Consider the following 15,689-nt stretch of genomic DNA (forward strand, 5'->3'; position numbering starts at 1 on the left):
GTGTGTGTGTGTGTGAGCTGAGAAAACAAAAAGGACAGGGACTTTAGTAATGTTGTAACACTTGGACTGATGCACTTCTACTTTTTCTTTCACCAAGGAATTCAAGAAAGTTTTTCCACTAATATGGCAACTATTACCAGTCATAACAAGTGAGTTTGATAGTAGAAGGGGTGACATTTTACAAAGATTTAAATCCAGCTTCACATCAGGAGAGTTAAACCTTTCAGACAGTGAGTTGTGTGCAGCCCTCCAGCTATGTTTTCCACTGTGGTGTGTGGCTACTGTGTAGTTAAACCTCTGTCACTGGACTGATGCTGCGCTGACTGGGTCTGTCAGAGCAGGTCGGAGGAAAATAGGCCCTGAATGAGTTTGTGGCAGTGTACAGAGCTCTGATGGCACAGTTTGAGCTGCCAGAGGAAGAATGGCGTTTGCCATTTCTGAGCAGACCACAGACATATTTGTGGTTCATACAACTTATATGAAGCTCACAAAGAAAGTGTCTGAATTTTAAAGATTGCAGTTTGGTTTCCTAAGCACAAAGTGGTGCTTTCTTTTCACAATGTTGGTTCATGTTCATGTTAATAGATTGGAGGATGTAGTAGATAAGTTTAATAGGTTCTTTGTGAATGTTGGTCCTGGTTTAGCAAGAAGCATTTGTACAGATGATACATCCGTCACTATAAATAATAATACAATCGAAAGGAACATGAGTTCTACGTTTTTAGAAGCCCATAGTTGAAAAGGAAAATTATAGAGATGTGAATAAATGTGGTAACAAAACATCTAGTGATAGTGATGGTATCACTATGACAACTGTTAAATGGGTAATTGAGGGGATATGCAAACCATTAACCCATATTTTTAACATGTCGTTTCGACTTGGGCAGTTCCCCAATAATATGAAAATAGCAAAGGTTATTCCATTGTATAAATCTGGTGATAAGCACAATTTCACAAATTATAGACCGGTTTCTCTGTTGTCACAATTTTCAAAAATTCTGGAAAAACTCTTTAATAACAGATTAGATACATTTATTGACAAACATAAAATCCTCTCTGATTGCCAATACGGTTTTAGGTCGAACCGATCGACATCTTTGGCCATTACCGACCTGATGGAGGACATTACAAGTGCTATGGATGAGAAAAAAATATATGATGGGAATATTTATTGACCTAAAAAAAGCATTTGACACAATCAATCATGAATTAGTAATGGACAAGTTAGAAAAATATGGGATCAGAAGAATGGTTCTGAAATTGATTAAAAGTTATTTGACACAGAGGCGTCAATTTGTGAAGTTGGGTGAATACCAATCGAGTGAGCTGGACATTGTATGTGGAGTGCCTCAAGGTTCAGTTTTGGGACCTAAATTATTCATACAACTTTCTGGACGGGTTTCACAGGAACTTGAGAAGATAAAGAAATGGTGTGACAGTAATATAGTATCTCTGAATTTGGATAAAACTAAATTTATGGTATTTGGGAATTGTAGACTAGATAATGAACTTCAATTGAAAATTGGGGGAGCTAATATAGAACGAGTATATGAAATTAAATTTCTAGGTGTCATAGTTGATGACAAATTCTCCTGGAAATTTCATATCAGATATGTTCAGCACAAAATAGCAAAAAATATATCGATATTGGCAATGGTTAGATATATTTTAGACGGGAAAGCACCGTATTTTGTATTCTTCATTGATTTTACCATACTTAGAGTATGGCGTTGAAAACTGGGGAAATACATACAAAAGCTCACTTCAACCATTGTATCTATTACAAAAAAGAGCGATAAGAATTGTGCATAAGATGGGGTATAGGGATCACACCACTGGAGCTTGCATACAGTCTAAATTGTTAAAATTTTTTAATTTGGGGGGTTATAAGACTGCTGTGTTTATGTATAAAGCCAGGAACAATTTATTACCTGGTGGAATTCAAAAACTATTTAATGAAAGGGAAGGGGGATACAATTTAAGGGGTCAGTTAAATTTAAAAATTCATGCTATATGTACAACCAAAAAAAGATTTTGTATTTCCATAAGTGGGGTAAAACTATGGAATAATTTAAGTGTAGACATAAAAAATAGTAATAGAATTGACGAGTTTAAACATAAATATAAAGGTATGTGTCAATCAAGATATATGCAAGAACAGGCTCAATGATTAATTAGATGGAACATTGTGGGTGTGGTGTATGAATGTTAATACTCTGTAATAATTCTTTAGTATATTACTTGTGTGGTGTAGAAGACAATTATTTAAGAATGTAATTATGTAAGAATGTTAACACTGTTAAAATCTTTTTTTAGTTGAAAGAATAAATCAAATCAAATAAAAAAAAATCACTAAAACAGGCTGAGAGTAGAGGAAACAAAAGCAGAACGGGGTAGGACTGGATAAGTCTGACTTCTTCCTACTTTATTCAAGCATGTACTAGGTATAAGCAAATTGATATTGGATTAGCATTTGTTGGATATGTGTGTTGATATATCAACTGTCTTTACATGCTTGAAAGAATAAATAAATCAAATCAAATCATGTTGGTAGCCAGTTGTAGCTAACAGTGAAAAAGGCGTGATTATCCATGTACAGGTCGCATAAGGCACTGGGATACTATTATGGCATACTGTGTGTAATACCAAAGACCATACGGGGTCACTTCAGACGGGTACCCGAAGGGGCCAAACGCTATTTATTGTTCATAGAGAACGTTTCTGGATGTTTTACATCCCGGTTTAGGTTTCGATTTTGGCGGTGGGGAAAGAAAAAAAAAACAGTCAAGCAATGACCCTTTCATTGTGCATAAGGTTGCAGCGTTGCGCTAATGTAACGCGAAACGATTAACATTACCGATGTTTACCTCGTTAAAACAAAGCGCACATGCTCACCTGTTGCATTGAAGGCTATCCATTTGGGAGAGCAACTTTCACGTAAATAATTGTAGATTGTCCGGCCTAGGGTGGCTCCAATACCAATAACCACTGATGTTGTGATCGGATCAATCGAATTTACCAGCACACTGGCTGCCGAAAAAACATGTATAAACAAACATATGCGTGCTAATTTCATCGTTGAAATCACTTAATTCAGGACATCAGTCGTTTTTATGTGGCAAAGCAACCTCTGAATCCAGCAGGCTAACTAGCTAGCTTACAACGCGGAACTTAACACTCATACGTCATGATCACGTGGCAAACACAACGAGCTCTGTTCAAAATAACACACGTTTCACAAGTTCTAAAATGATGAAAACCTAATCATTTGAAAGAACTACACTTAGCGGCATGTATGTTTATATCATATAGGCACTTATATAGCTAACTTACAATGTAGCAAACGCACCCGTTTACTAAAATTAAACCAACCGCTGATAACTAGTGTTAGGTTATTTCTTAGTTAGATAGATATTCAGAGATTTGTTGTCTAGAAATGTTTAGTGGAGACAGGTTGTCTAGCTCAGGCTGTTAACTGTTCAGTTTAATTTCATGTGCTTGCAGACTGCATTTAGGCCAAGGTTGCAGGCAAAGAGTTGTTAGTATTAACTGTAATGCTAATCTTAATATTTGTCTTAATGTGTAATGTCATGTCAAATTGTTCTAGATACACACCACAAAAACAACAGCCACGCACCTTGACTTTTCCTCATGTTTTGACTATTGTTATGGTCAGCTGCAAGCTGGCATATCAGGTGACGTCACGGTTTGACGCCCTGCGTAGTATGGGCTAGCCCAAAATGATTAAAATTATATAGGTTTCATGGTCCAGGGTCTTTCATCTTCCAAGCTGACTGCGCGCTGGTTGGTGGTGGGAGAGATCTGGACGTGTAATGTTAATTTTACCTGTGATCCTCTGAATAAACCAGCACGGTTATTTTTTATAAAATCTAAAGCGGTCTGCTTCGTCTTATTGTGAGTTCCTGGTTTAAAAAGAGCCGGAAGAGGCTTCGTAGAGAAACAGACGCTTATACTAGCTAGTTTAAGATGGCAAAAGTGTGAAGAGATTATAAAAGGTGGCTCCGGAAATCCACACATTACCTGTTCTGTTGAAAGAAATCCATTCGGGTCGACAGCACTCGTGAAAATAGTTGAAAATGTTCGGGTAGCTAGCTAAGAATGCTGTCAGAGTGGCTGCCATCCCAACCGCTATGGTGGTGCTGATGGGTTCGAGAGCCTCCGTTGTGCCCGAGCAGACCAGCATCAACAGCAGTAGCATGTGTCGCTTCTTAGGTGTCATTCTAAACCAATGTACCAACTTTATCAAACTCAGCTAAAATAGATTTATATTTAAAAGAGTCCGCGCCTTAGCAAGTGCACAGCTGTGAGTGGAGACCATGGAACTGTGGTGGAGAGCAGCTGTTATGACGTCAGGGTCCAGAGGTTCTTCTTCGTTTATTCTAAATCTGACTTTTTAATATAAACGTATTCGCAAATATTAAGGCATAGAAAAGTGCATCGGTTAACAAGCGAGCAGAATGAGAGAACTTCTGGTAACCAAATTTAGTCATGTCTAAATCAATAAATAGGTCAGGGTGAACATTTTCACTTCCTTCTAAGCTCTGAATAGAGACTTTACATGTTTTTTCTTTTTGTTGACAGACACTACTGCATATCCTCCAAAACTGAAATTAGTGAAACCGTTTATTATTACAGATAATGCTTTAAAAGTTCTTTTAGGGAAGATTCTAGTTAAGACCTCTTGTGACAACTACCCTTTGACACTGCACTGACAAGCTGATTAAACTGTATTCATCTAACCTCTGTATATTGTTCTGAACTACTTGGATGTCATACAACTGGACAAACCCTCTCACTCCAAAGTCTTTGTTTATGTAATGCATATAGTATATTATGTAGACTGGGACTTAACTGTGCGAGTATGAGAATGAGTAGGTGTTGTACCTGCATTTCTCTCTTGTGGGTCTGTTATCACAAATTGTGAGTACATTTCCTTGTCTGACCAGATATTTAACTGGTACATTTCACACACCTTAGTAAGGAAGAAATGACTCTTTCATTTTTATGAATAATCTACAAAACCAGTAACTATTACTCACGATATGTGGAGTAAATTTTGTGATGCCTGTGGTCCAAACTTACCTTTGTTTTTACCCCCACATATAATGTGGCCACTGAGCAGGCATAGTCACTGAAGTAAAATACAAGCCTGTGGGCACTGAAGTTACATTTACCTAGTCAGGTATTCTCAGACAACTCTTTCCTCATCAAGTGAAATTCATTCATGGCTGGGCTGGCCTGGTAGGAGGCCCTGTGGCAATGATAACCCGGTGGGCCCCATTCACCCCCAGGTTCCTCCTCCAATCAGCATTTCCATGCTAGAATTTAAATGGTCTGGTGTTTTCTGTGTGACAAAGGGATTAAAGACAATTTAATTTAAAAATAGGCATCATTTACCCAACACAACACTCTTATATATAAGATGGCACCGCTGTAGAAGCTGCCTGTTGCAGCAGGTCTGCGTTGTCTTCTTACTGTTTCAAAGCGTTTGTCATATACACAGTAAGGAAATGCGTTTCCCTGCACAATGAAATTCTTACCTTGCTGTCCACACTGAATGCCAAACACAAGTGAAATATAAAGTAGATAAATAGTAGCACAAAATCTAAAGGCACTTTAAACAGCGAGTGAAAAGACATTTTGTTATTTGGTGGCAGTTACTGTCCTTACACTCCCCTAGCTCTGCCTTTTTCTACCCAGCATGGATATCGAGTACCTAAAAGGACTTCTCCTAGATATACCAAAAGCCACACTGCATATCAGGATTAAAACCAAAACATTATGTCCAAGGAACTCTCTGTAGACGTCTGCAATAAAACTATGGTAAGGCATAGTTTAGGACAAAGGTATAAAACCATTTCTAAAAGTCTGAGTGTGCAGGAGCATAATAGGCTCAATAAATGTATAAGACTACAATACTCATGCTGGCAAGTTACTTTTTTTTCCACAACTTTATTGAAATGTAACACCATTAACAGTACCACCCTGTACTGTACTGCAACAATAAAAGTATAACAATGAACCAGTGTTAATATAAGGAAATAACTCCAGATACAGATCACGTTTAATACAGATGTTTCCTACAAAAATGAAGGAAAAAAAAAAAAACGATGAAACAGTGTTCTATCTGGTCCAAGACAAAGCTAACAGAATTCTCAATAACGTGTAAAACAATTACTCAACATCCAACCGGCTGTGAAATCAAATGTCTACATGCATCTTTCAAATGTAGAACGAGGTTTTATTCCAACACGCTGTGCTGCCTGAGTATTCATTTCTCCTGCAAAAAGATGAAACATGTCTGAGATGAACACGTTTTTACTTGACTGCAATTACTCCCTGAAGACAAACCAGTCCAATTACATACCTGGTGACTGGAACAAACTGGAGTTTTCTTTTCACATGCTGCACATGAACACTTCTGAGTTGAGCTTCCCCCTACAAACATCATGGAACACTCATTTCACATTCTCTAGGGTTGACAACTTTTAAAATACAAAATACTTGCCAGTTTTTCTTGGACTGATGGAGCTAATGAGTTTAGCTAGCATGTAACCGTACTGTATATCTGGATTCACCTTACAAGGATACGATTAGTGAAGAGGTACAAACTGTACTCCAAACTGCCATGTTTGTACATAACTGTACCTTCTGGTATTGTTCAGTTAGATATCTCCTGTTGAACATCGTGCTTCTCTCCTCTGTGGTTAGAGCTATGCAAGGTCTGATAATAACCCCAGGGTCAATGGCACTGGACAGAGACCTGGGCAAGGCAGAGCAGGACACATGTGAAACTACTTCTCTCTAATTACATAAATATAAAAATTCATCACAAAGCCCAACTTCAAGTCAGTGAGCAAAATCTGTAAATCCCAAGGTTTTCACCAACTATGAGGAGTGTTACAATCATGCAAAGCATTAATGAAAACCACCCATTATTGCTCCACTCTTTATTACACAGATGCACTTAAAAGACACGGCAAAAGTTTTTATCTGAAAAAGAAAAAAGTCATACAAAATATTTACAAAACCTGGAAATGCACAGCATGTTCAGTAACTTTTTTTATAAACAAAAATAAATAGCTTCTTTCACATACATAATTCAAGAAAACTAACATGACAAAGAAATAAACACAGTAAATAAGAAGTATAGCAAACCAGAGAGAAAGAACTACGTAGCTTCTGGGTAATCTGGAACATTTGAGTTGTAGAGGTAAAAAGCCCAAGAATGCTGCTATAGCTGCTTTCATCAGGATGTGAGCTTTGAATCCTCATCTATGGATATGAGCCACACACAATGAACAGCAGGTACTGTGTCTGAAAAATATGTGTCACTGGGCAAATGTAGTAGAGCATCTCCACAGTATCTCAGAAGATACAGGGTTGTTCCAGAACTAACTGGAGTTCTAAAAATGCACTGACAAGAGAAGATACAGGGTTGTTCCAGAACTGGAGTTCTAAAAATGCACTGACAAATGAGGATAATCGGTTTTAAAAGTGTATCCTGGCCTTTTCTCTTTATGTGCAAAAGCTATAAAAGAAATCCTGAAGCCATGGGGTCAAGGATTGAAGTAAAGAAACATGGAGCTGACAATACGAAGAGACTAATTTAAATCTAGACTTAAGTGGAGATGTACTACTTGGAGTGGAAAGACTCGACACAAGCAGCCACGGCTGAACAGTGCAGAGTGCAGTAGAGAGTGGACCTGAATGATTTGGGCAGTTCAAGTCTTGGCAAACTGTATTCTACTGTTCCAGAGTCTGGATGGCATTTCAGTAATGTGCAAGGCTTCAGATTTTATTCCACATACATATGATAATAGTGCGGAGTGATACAAGTACAGGTTCTTTAGATTTGTGCAATTTGCAAAATTTTTCTTAAGTGTTTGCTTTTACAGTCCTGATCCAAGTTTTTATAATAAAGCATATGACAGGTCTTTATTTGAATTATGAATGAAAAATAATAGCACTGATGAATTACAGAAAATGTCATAATCATATCGAGCCATCCTATTCAAGACTTTCCCAAAAAGTGTTTAAGGCTGCACTTACTGTTATTACTGATTATATTTTACTCTTTGTAGAAGTGAACAACCAAGGTGACCTCTTTAAATGCTTTGTTTATCTGACCAACAGTTCAAAACAAATAGATGTTTTCAATCTTATACAACAAAGAGAAACATAAAGGTCTCATATTGAGAAGCGGGAACCAGCAGAAGTTTGACTTTTTTTTAATTGCCAAATGCTTTAAACAGCAGTTATCAAACTCACTGCCAACTAATCAGCCATTTCAGTAGTGCTTTACATGCCCAAGGCTCTCTTCTATCCCTCTCTAACGTCTCCACTGGTACCAGCTGTGGAAAACGTGTCTGTGATGTGCTGGACAACTGAACGTGAATGGATCTGATCATACAATACGTGTTTTGTCTTCTGGCTTTTATTGAGATGCCCCTGATGAGTTCAGTGATAGAAACATATTACAGTAACATCACCAATGTCTTTTTAACTTTTGGGCATAAAGAATATCTTAATATAAACTTTAGTTTTCCAGTATAATGTAACAAAGGTATGTTTTTTCTGATTAGCATTGTGTTTTCACATTTATACATTAAAAAAAAGTATTTAGACTTTTAACCTTAAATCTTTATTTTCTTATATTGAGAGATTTTTTTTCTGTCACTTCTTTTTAAAATGTCAAAAATATTTAGGACGATGTCATTTTCTGCACAAGCATTCTGTATTTAAATGGTGGCGCTGCTCATGCAGTCGGCCTCTTGTACAAAGTGTCAGTATATTGCATTTTAAAGGTTAAATGACATGGATAAACCTCAGGGCACAAACATTATGATGGTGCCACTGTGTTAGATTGCTTTATAAATGTACAAACCTTAAAAAAATGCCTGTTTTGTTTTAACAAATATTCCCTTAGAGCATTTCAAGGAATGAGCTTGATCATAACCTAGGTTATATTTATTAGCAGGAATCAACTGGTATAAATTTTGGGTTATGATGCTTATAGGGTATGGTGACCAAAGGAAATACTTACAATGTGGAAAAGCCCTGCGTCTTGTCTGGATTTCTCCTGTTGCCTGACTCACAATCTGCCTCATCTACAAATTCAGCCTCTGTTGTTTTTAGATGTACTTTTTCATCTGTCTTCAAGCTCTCGCCTTCACTTAGTAATTCGATTCTCTCCTTTCCTTCACTCCTGTCCCTGCTTCGAACCTGGACATGGTTGGTCCTGTTAGATTCCAACTCAACAAACACACTCTTGTCCTTAGACATATGCACCATACTCGCTGTCTCTCCTTCTATGGAGCACGGTGAACTGTGGCCAGGCAGCAGGCTCCGTGTAAAAGACACCCTTGGATGCTGCCTGGTAGTAGACAAATTCAAAACAGGAGACCTGAATGTGGCATTTACAGCTGTAGAGCAGAGGAAAGCTGCTCTGCTGGATGACCAAACAGTGGCTGAAGTCTGTGATCTGAGGTTGATGCTTCCACTTTGATGCTGTGGACACGGGGAAACAGTCTCGCTTATTTTAGATGAGGTGATCTGGAATGGAGTTCGACTGAAAGTCCTTGTGTCAGTAGTGGGGAGTCCCAGGCTTCGGCGCCACTTGATTGACTCCGAGTGAGAATGAGCTGCGTTAGGACTCAAAGCTGGCTGAACCTTCTCCATCTGTGAGGTACCATCCTGAACATCACCTCTCCCAGTACTGGGCCTTCTCTGCTCGGTTCTAGCAGCACCCGCCCCATCGGCTGGCTCCAACTGACTGGGGCTGCAGGACTGGACCGAGGGCAGACGTGATTGTGCACCAACAGCAGAGATGTCTGCAGGCAAACTCTGTGACGCTGGAGGCGGCTGTCTATCTTGAGGCGGACTACTCAGGGGAGACTGTTCAACAAGAAAGGAGGGGATAGATTTTCTAGGAATTTCAGCCAGCTGATTTTCCTGTTTATCGTCTTCATCTTGAAACGAGGTACACACCACAACAGTACCATTCCTTGATGCTTCTTCATCTTTACCTTTCTCGGCGGTGGAAACTTTGGCCTTCTCAGCCAGAAACTTTCTGATCTCCTGCTCAATACTATCATCACTGTCTACTGAACTGCTATCTTCCTTTGTACTGTAGAGGGGCAGGGTTTCTCGACCTTCAGTCTCTCTCACGTCTGTTTCGTCTCCTCGCACACCATGCATTTTACTTCCATCAGTCTGTTTATGTTGGGAAATGTTCTTTTTATTCAACCCAGACTTGTCTTTCATGTCATTCTTACTCTTGTTTACTTTTTTCAAAGCACTGTGTCTGGAAATAGGATCAGGTTTTAACTTTTTGGTCTGTAAATCATTTTGTTCTTCATCCTTGAGACATTTCCTTGATTTTCGCTTTAAGTCTTTTGTCTTTTTCTTTGACTTCTTTTTTGTCTTGAGCAGGTCTTTGATAGCAGTGTCTAGGTCCTCGTCACTGTCTAGTGAGCTGCTTTTGTCTCCACTTTGTTCTGTCCTGTGTAGTCTAGTTATTGGATGTGTTGGACTTCTCTGGGAATATACCAAAGAGCTGGAATCTTTTCTATGCTCAGGTACAGACACCGAGGCTGTTTCTTTAACACTGTTAACCTTAACCGCCCCCGATGCGTTTTCCTCTTTGTGCTTTCTTCTCTGTGTCAGTGACAATCTGTGAGGTTTCTTTTGGGGCACAACTTGTTTTGCTTTCACTTTCTCCGGTTCATTTATACTTTGAGGCTCTTGAATCACAACACAGCTGGGTAGCTGCTTGTGCATTTGGGCCTTCTGCTCAAGAAATTTCCTGATTTCTTGCTCAATCCCATCTTCACTATCAATGGAACTGTCATCACTTTTCCTGCCCGGGCAGTTAACAGGAAGTGACGGCTGCAAGGAAGATTCGGTGGGGACACAACTGCTGAGGTCAACACTGTGATGGAAGGCCCCAGGCATAACAGTTTTCGAAATGTCTAATATGGCCTCAGCACACATAAGCTCTGCAGTTGTGTTAACCTTTGGTGGGGCAGGGGTAGGCTGCTCCTTAAAACTGTCTACTTTAAATGACAGTAGTCCATTTCCTTTATCTTTCTGGCTGTCTGAAAGTGTATCTATGGGTATGAAAACAGATGAAGGAAGAACAGATCTCACCTCTTTCTCTGTTTTCATCTTTTTCTTTTTCAGTTTGTGTTGCTTCACGTTACCCGTGCTAGTACTTCCAGTGTGTATTACTGACTTACTAAAGCGGTTTTGTTTTTGTAAGAATGGCTTCAGGGCACTCTGCTCCTTGAGTTGCTCAAGCTGGTAGCAGCGAATAGCTTCTTCAATCCCATCATCACTACTGGAATCCGACTCCTCTTTGACTGCATGTGGACTGAAAACTTCCCTTCTGCTCTGCTGCTCCTTCTTCTCCAGTTGGTATTTTTGGATGGCCTCCTCGATGCCGTCATCACTACTGGAATCATTTGAATCTTCTTCCATCTTAACTTGGACGGGGCACTTTACTTTGTTGAAAAGGCTGATTGCAGCAGATGTGCTCTTTGTGTGGATTTTGGGCAAACTTTTGTTTGTTGTACTTTTATTTGAATCCAAATTCTTAACCATATTGTTGTTAAGGGAGGCCTTGTTTTTGATATACTTTTTTACAGGTATAACAGTTGGTGCTGTGAGGGTCTCGGCTTTCACACTCTTTAGAAACCGTTGACTTGAAATCAGAAATGTACTGCTGTCAGAGCTCTGTTTGGAAACCTCAGGAATAGATGGGTTTTTTCTGGGAATTTTGGCTGGCTGAAGAGGAGTGGAGCCTGGCTCTGCCTTGCGTTTAGGATCGTCTTTTTCCTTCAGGTATTCCAGTATTGCCTCCTCAATTCCTCTGTCCACAGAATCATCACTGTCGGAGTCACTGCTCTCATGGTTGACCATAGAGGAAACATCTGCCTGCTGATTTTCAGTGGGATCTTTAGTTTTAGACTTGACTCCCATGTAAGAGCCCACTGCAACCTTGCAGACTTGGGAATGACCATCCTGTCCTGATAGCACATTTCTCTCGATCTCATCGCCCATCTCAAGTGAGGACTGGGTGCTCCTTAGGCTCTCTATGATCATCTGGACCTTATCTGAGATAGGTGTGCCTCTGGTGGACAAGTCGGTGTCAGAGTCATTGAAGCACTGAAGGCTATAGCCTCCAGCTGGGCTACATGTTCTCCATTCTGTTTGGGTTGCTGCCACAGGAGGTACGTTCATCAAGTACATTCTACTGAAGTAGTATGGAGGTCCTCGACCACTGGAGCGCAGCCGTCGACAATCACATTGTTCAATCTGAGGAGAAAACAGAAGCAGTGGCAGGAAAATCAGCCTATACAGAAAAATTAAAACCCATGTTTAGACCTTTTGTGTGATTCATCTGTCAGATTATTCTTATGCATTATTCATTCCGTGTCCACATGTCAGATCCTTCCTGATTTGTACAAGCTGAAGTGTTAGATCTATATTTATATCTATAGATTGTCTATCATAGTGGTCAACAGTGACAGGGACGCACACTCAGAACTTACTATATCAAGGCAAACAGCTACTATAAACATCTGTAGGTATCTGGTTGAATAGGCGTGTTCATCGCCATCTAGTGGAGCAGTTCAGTGTGACCACTCTGCAGCACTTGTTGCAAGACGCATGGATTTACATGGTATAAAAGAAACTGTGCTGCATGGTTCAGGGGTGACAGAGCTAGTCATTATTTCTAGGTGATTCATGGAGGTTTTGGAGAATTGAGGTGAACAGTGTGACCAGTGCCTGCAGCATCTTCACAGTAAAAGCCTCCTCTGGTCAGTCTCGCAGCCCTGTTTTGGTTCTGTTTACCAAAAACCACACATAATTGCTAAGTCAGTACCTGTATGTCAAGTGCATAAAAGTGACTTCTCAGTTACAACAAAGCTGAACTGGATCACAACAAAACTGGAAATGTAACAAAACTGAAAGGTGAATGCACTGTCACACTGAGGGGACGAATGGACGACATTACAGCTCAAACAACAAACTAATTATGACAAATATACTCAGACCACAAAGCCAAAGCCAAACCTATGAATCACACAAAAGATAAAATAGAATAAACATTCAAAAATAAAATAACAGGGCTACACATGGCCAGATTAACCTCCTAGTGGAAAATAAAATGTGGGATTATGTTCCATAGTTATTTTAATGTGATACCAATGTACTTGCTTTTACATTAACAAACCTGCAGTTAATTAAATCATTACAAAAGAACTGTCAGGCAGTGAACCTGGCATCTTTAGGGTCCCTGAGGATCTGGCACTAGGACAGCATGTCCGGTTTGTCCTGATAGTAATCCAGCCTTGGGGCTGTCCTCAGTGAATGTTAAATGCATTTTATTCCAGCCAAAATAACAGCTGTATTTGGAAAAATATTCCACCCAACCCTGACATGTGATCCCTTATCATCATATTGGGCTAGCTTGCTGTTTATCTGTAATTTTACTTAGGTAGGGATTTTTTTGTTCTTATTTTACTTTTTATTTTGTGATATTTGTTCTGATCCGAGTAGTTTTTCTGCCACAGTAAGTAAATGTACTTCCTTGCTTGCCCCCAGGGGGTTAATACACCTTTGTTGTGGGCTGATTCTAGGTGGAGTTCAAGTTTTCCCTTTAGAAAACAAAGGTTAAGCATCAGTTAAACATTGTCAAACTGTTAAACGGTGCAACTGCAAACGTTTCACTAGATGAATACTACCATGCTTTTTTACAATGAGTGTGAAACATAGTAACCCTGCAGCCACCAGTATGGTGGTTGTAGCTAGAGAGTCGCTTTTTGATAACCTACCTACCCTAAGTGTAAACCCTCACCCCCAACCCGAACTCGGTGCAACCTGCTGGGGGAATGGGCAGCCCGGCTACAGCCTGACACCAAGAAACGATGGCCCCAACTCTTTAACCACTGAAAGGTTTTTACCTGCTCAATCTGGAGGATAAGTCTGGACGAAACCAGGATGGGTCATCAAAAGCGAGACGCTAAAACGCCGCCAAGCTCACAAACGGAGCTAAAACGTAGCGTGACGTCGTATACTACCAACTTTGACATATGATGTGTACAGAGAAAGTTTTGTCCAAAGTGTAACGTTAGCGGCTAGCATTCACCGTACTGCATAAAGAAAACGTATTGGTTGCATTAATTCTCCCATACGGACGTTTTCCTAGTTGTGACTGAGCAACCCCGGCTGTCCCCGTAACTCGCTAGCGGCATGGACTACACCGATGCCCGGCGTGCAGCGTCAGGAGACTCCGCAGAGCAACCATGTTTCTTGATACCGGCCATGGTTGTCAAAATACACGGTATTCGCTCGGTAACGCCGCCGAACATAAGTATAATGTCAACTAACGCTTTTTATATGAAGTATTAAGGTGCTTTTTTGTCGGACGAGACGGTGTGACACACTGGAGGGATAAACCGTGGCGCGTCGGCGAATTCAAAGACACGGGCGGGCCTCCCGGCATTTTCTCCGGCAGAGAAAGCCTTTGTATCGAGCCACAGCTTACACTCTTAGCCTCGGCTGTTTTCACACATAGAGCCCCAAAACAGCCACTGCACACGTTTAACTCACCTGAATACGTCAGAGTTACAGCAAGAATGCGTTCATCGTTGCGTTGATATAAGATGTTGGTGAGCTCCGTCGTTGCGACAGATCAGCGTCCGTCAGCAGCTCGCTCCCGCAGTCGAGTCCCCTCCGCTCCGACTACCGGGTGGACAAGCTTCCTTAAACCCAGAGTCCGGTGAACCATGCAGCCTTTCCAATATGGCATCGGCGTTTTCCCGGAAAATATCTACGCTTGCATTTTATATGGCTACATTTTACAGTGCTACAACACAAAACATAGCCAGATGTCTAATTTAGATCAGTTAATGCTACATTTATTAACAAAAATAGGCTTTTCAGGAGCAATTTAACAACAACCCTTCAAAATAATGTTATAGTAGGCCTAACTCATTGGACTGCCAACGTTTAGTCTGGTAGTTGGGAGGACGTTTGATCAATTAGACAACTCCCAGTAAGACTGGAAGTATGCTTAATACTGATAACAACTGTAATAGACTTTTATGTTGGAATAAAATCATACAGTGTGCGAGTACAGCACTTAATATCTGCTTAATATATAAAAAAGCAACTTTACCTTAATATCTGTATTGCATGTATAAAACAGGTTGAGTGTGCCTGTGAACAGTGATGGTATATGTACTCTCATATTTACTCAGTTGAAGGTATAAATATCCTGCCACAGTGTAAAATACATCTGTTAAAAGTAAAAGTCTTGCATTCAAATGTTACTTAAGTACACAAGTTATTACCATCAAAGTACTTAAAGCAGGTGCTCATTATGCAGAACAGAACATTCCACATGTAGGTCTATTTTCATATTACTGGATTATAATTATTGATGCATTATTTTATACATCACATTTAATGTTGCAGCTGGTAAAGGTGGAGAGTTTATGTTAACTGCCTTACATACTTGGAGTTGTTGCTGTGTAGCTTGTGAATTTCATTCCAGGATCCATAGTCTTATGATTACACTGTGTTTTGTTTTATTAATCACATTTTGAAACTAAAGTAATCAGATAAAAGTACTGGAGTAAAAATTACAGTATCTACCT

The 15,689-nt window shown here is 39.9% G+C and overlaps 2 protein-coding genes across 4 annotated transcripts in view; both read right to left on the bottom strand.

Moving 5' to 3' along the window:
• Positions 1–4,385, bottom strand: part of tor1 (torsin family 1) — an 8,543-nt gene extending 4,158 nt beyond the window's left edge. Inside the window, exon 1 of one of the 2 annotated variants that reach the window (XM_020613560.1) lies at positions 4,042–4,385. In XM_020613560.1, coding sequence (XP_020469216.1) covers positions 4,042–4,240 — 199 coding nt within the window. In that variant the 5' untranslated portion in view covers positions 4,241–4,385. Of the gene's footprint in view, positions 1–2,895; positions 3,177–4,041 lie in introns of those variants that run through there. The other variant, XM_020613561.1, reaches the window with a different exon arrangement.
• Positions 4,386–5,979: 1,594 nt separating this feature from the next.
• On the bottom strand, positions 5,980–15,036 carry ppp1r26 (protein phosphatase 1, regulatory subunit 26). 2 transcript variants are annotated; one of them, XM_020613600.1, is made up of 5 exons: positions 14,641–15,036; positions 9,068–12,339; positions 6,670–6,784; positions 6,389–6,459; positions 5,980–6,301 (listed from the first exon to the last, which is right to left on the bottom strand). In XM_020613600.1, the coding sequence occupies exons 2-5, from the start codon at positions 12,271–12,273 to the stop codon at positions 6,244–6,246; spliced, it is 3,450 nt and encodes a 1,149-aa protein (XP_020469256.1). In that variant the 5' UTR covers positions 12,274–12,339; positions 14,641–15,036; the 3' UTR covers positions 5,980–6,243. The 2 variants fall into 2 exon arrangements, with proteins under 2 accessions (XP_020469256.1, XP_020469257.1); XM_020613601.1 differs by lacking the exon at positions 14,641–15,036 and adding an exon at positions 13,992–14,595.
• Between the last annotated feature and the right edge of the window lie 653 nt (positions 15,037–15,689).

Source organism: Monopterus albus, unplaced genomic scaffold (assembly GCF_001952655.1).
Source record: "Monopterus albus unplaced genomic scaffold, M_albus_1.0 scaffold135.1, whole genome shotgun sequence".
Taxonomy (NCBI): domain Eukaryota; kingdom Metazoa; phylum Chordata; class Actinopteri; order Synbranchiformes; family Synbranchidae; genus Monopterus; species Monopterus albus.

Bases quoted from the DNA above. Each gene is read 5' to 3' on its own strand.
- ppp1r26 (XM_020613600.1), bottom strand. From the start codon at position 12,273: ATGTACTTGATGAACGTACCTCCTGTGGCAGCAACCCAAACAGAATGG. The intron at 6,785-9,067 runs GTAAGTATTTCC...TGCCTTGCCCAG, and splicing joins ACGCAGGGCTTTTCCACATT to GTCTCTGTCCAGTGCCATTG. The intron at 6,302-6,388 runs GTATGTAATTGG...ATCTTTTTGCAG, and splicing joins CAGTTTGTTCCAGTCACCAG to GAGAAATGAATACTCAGGCA.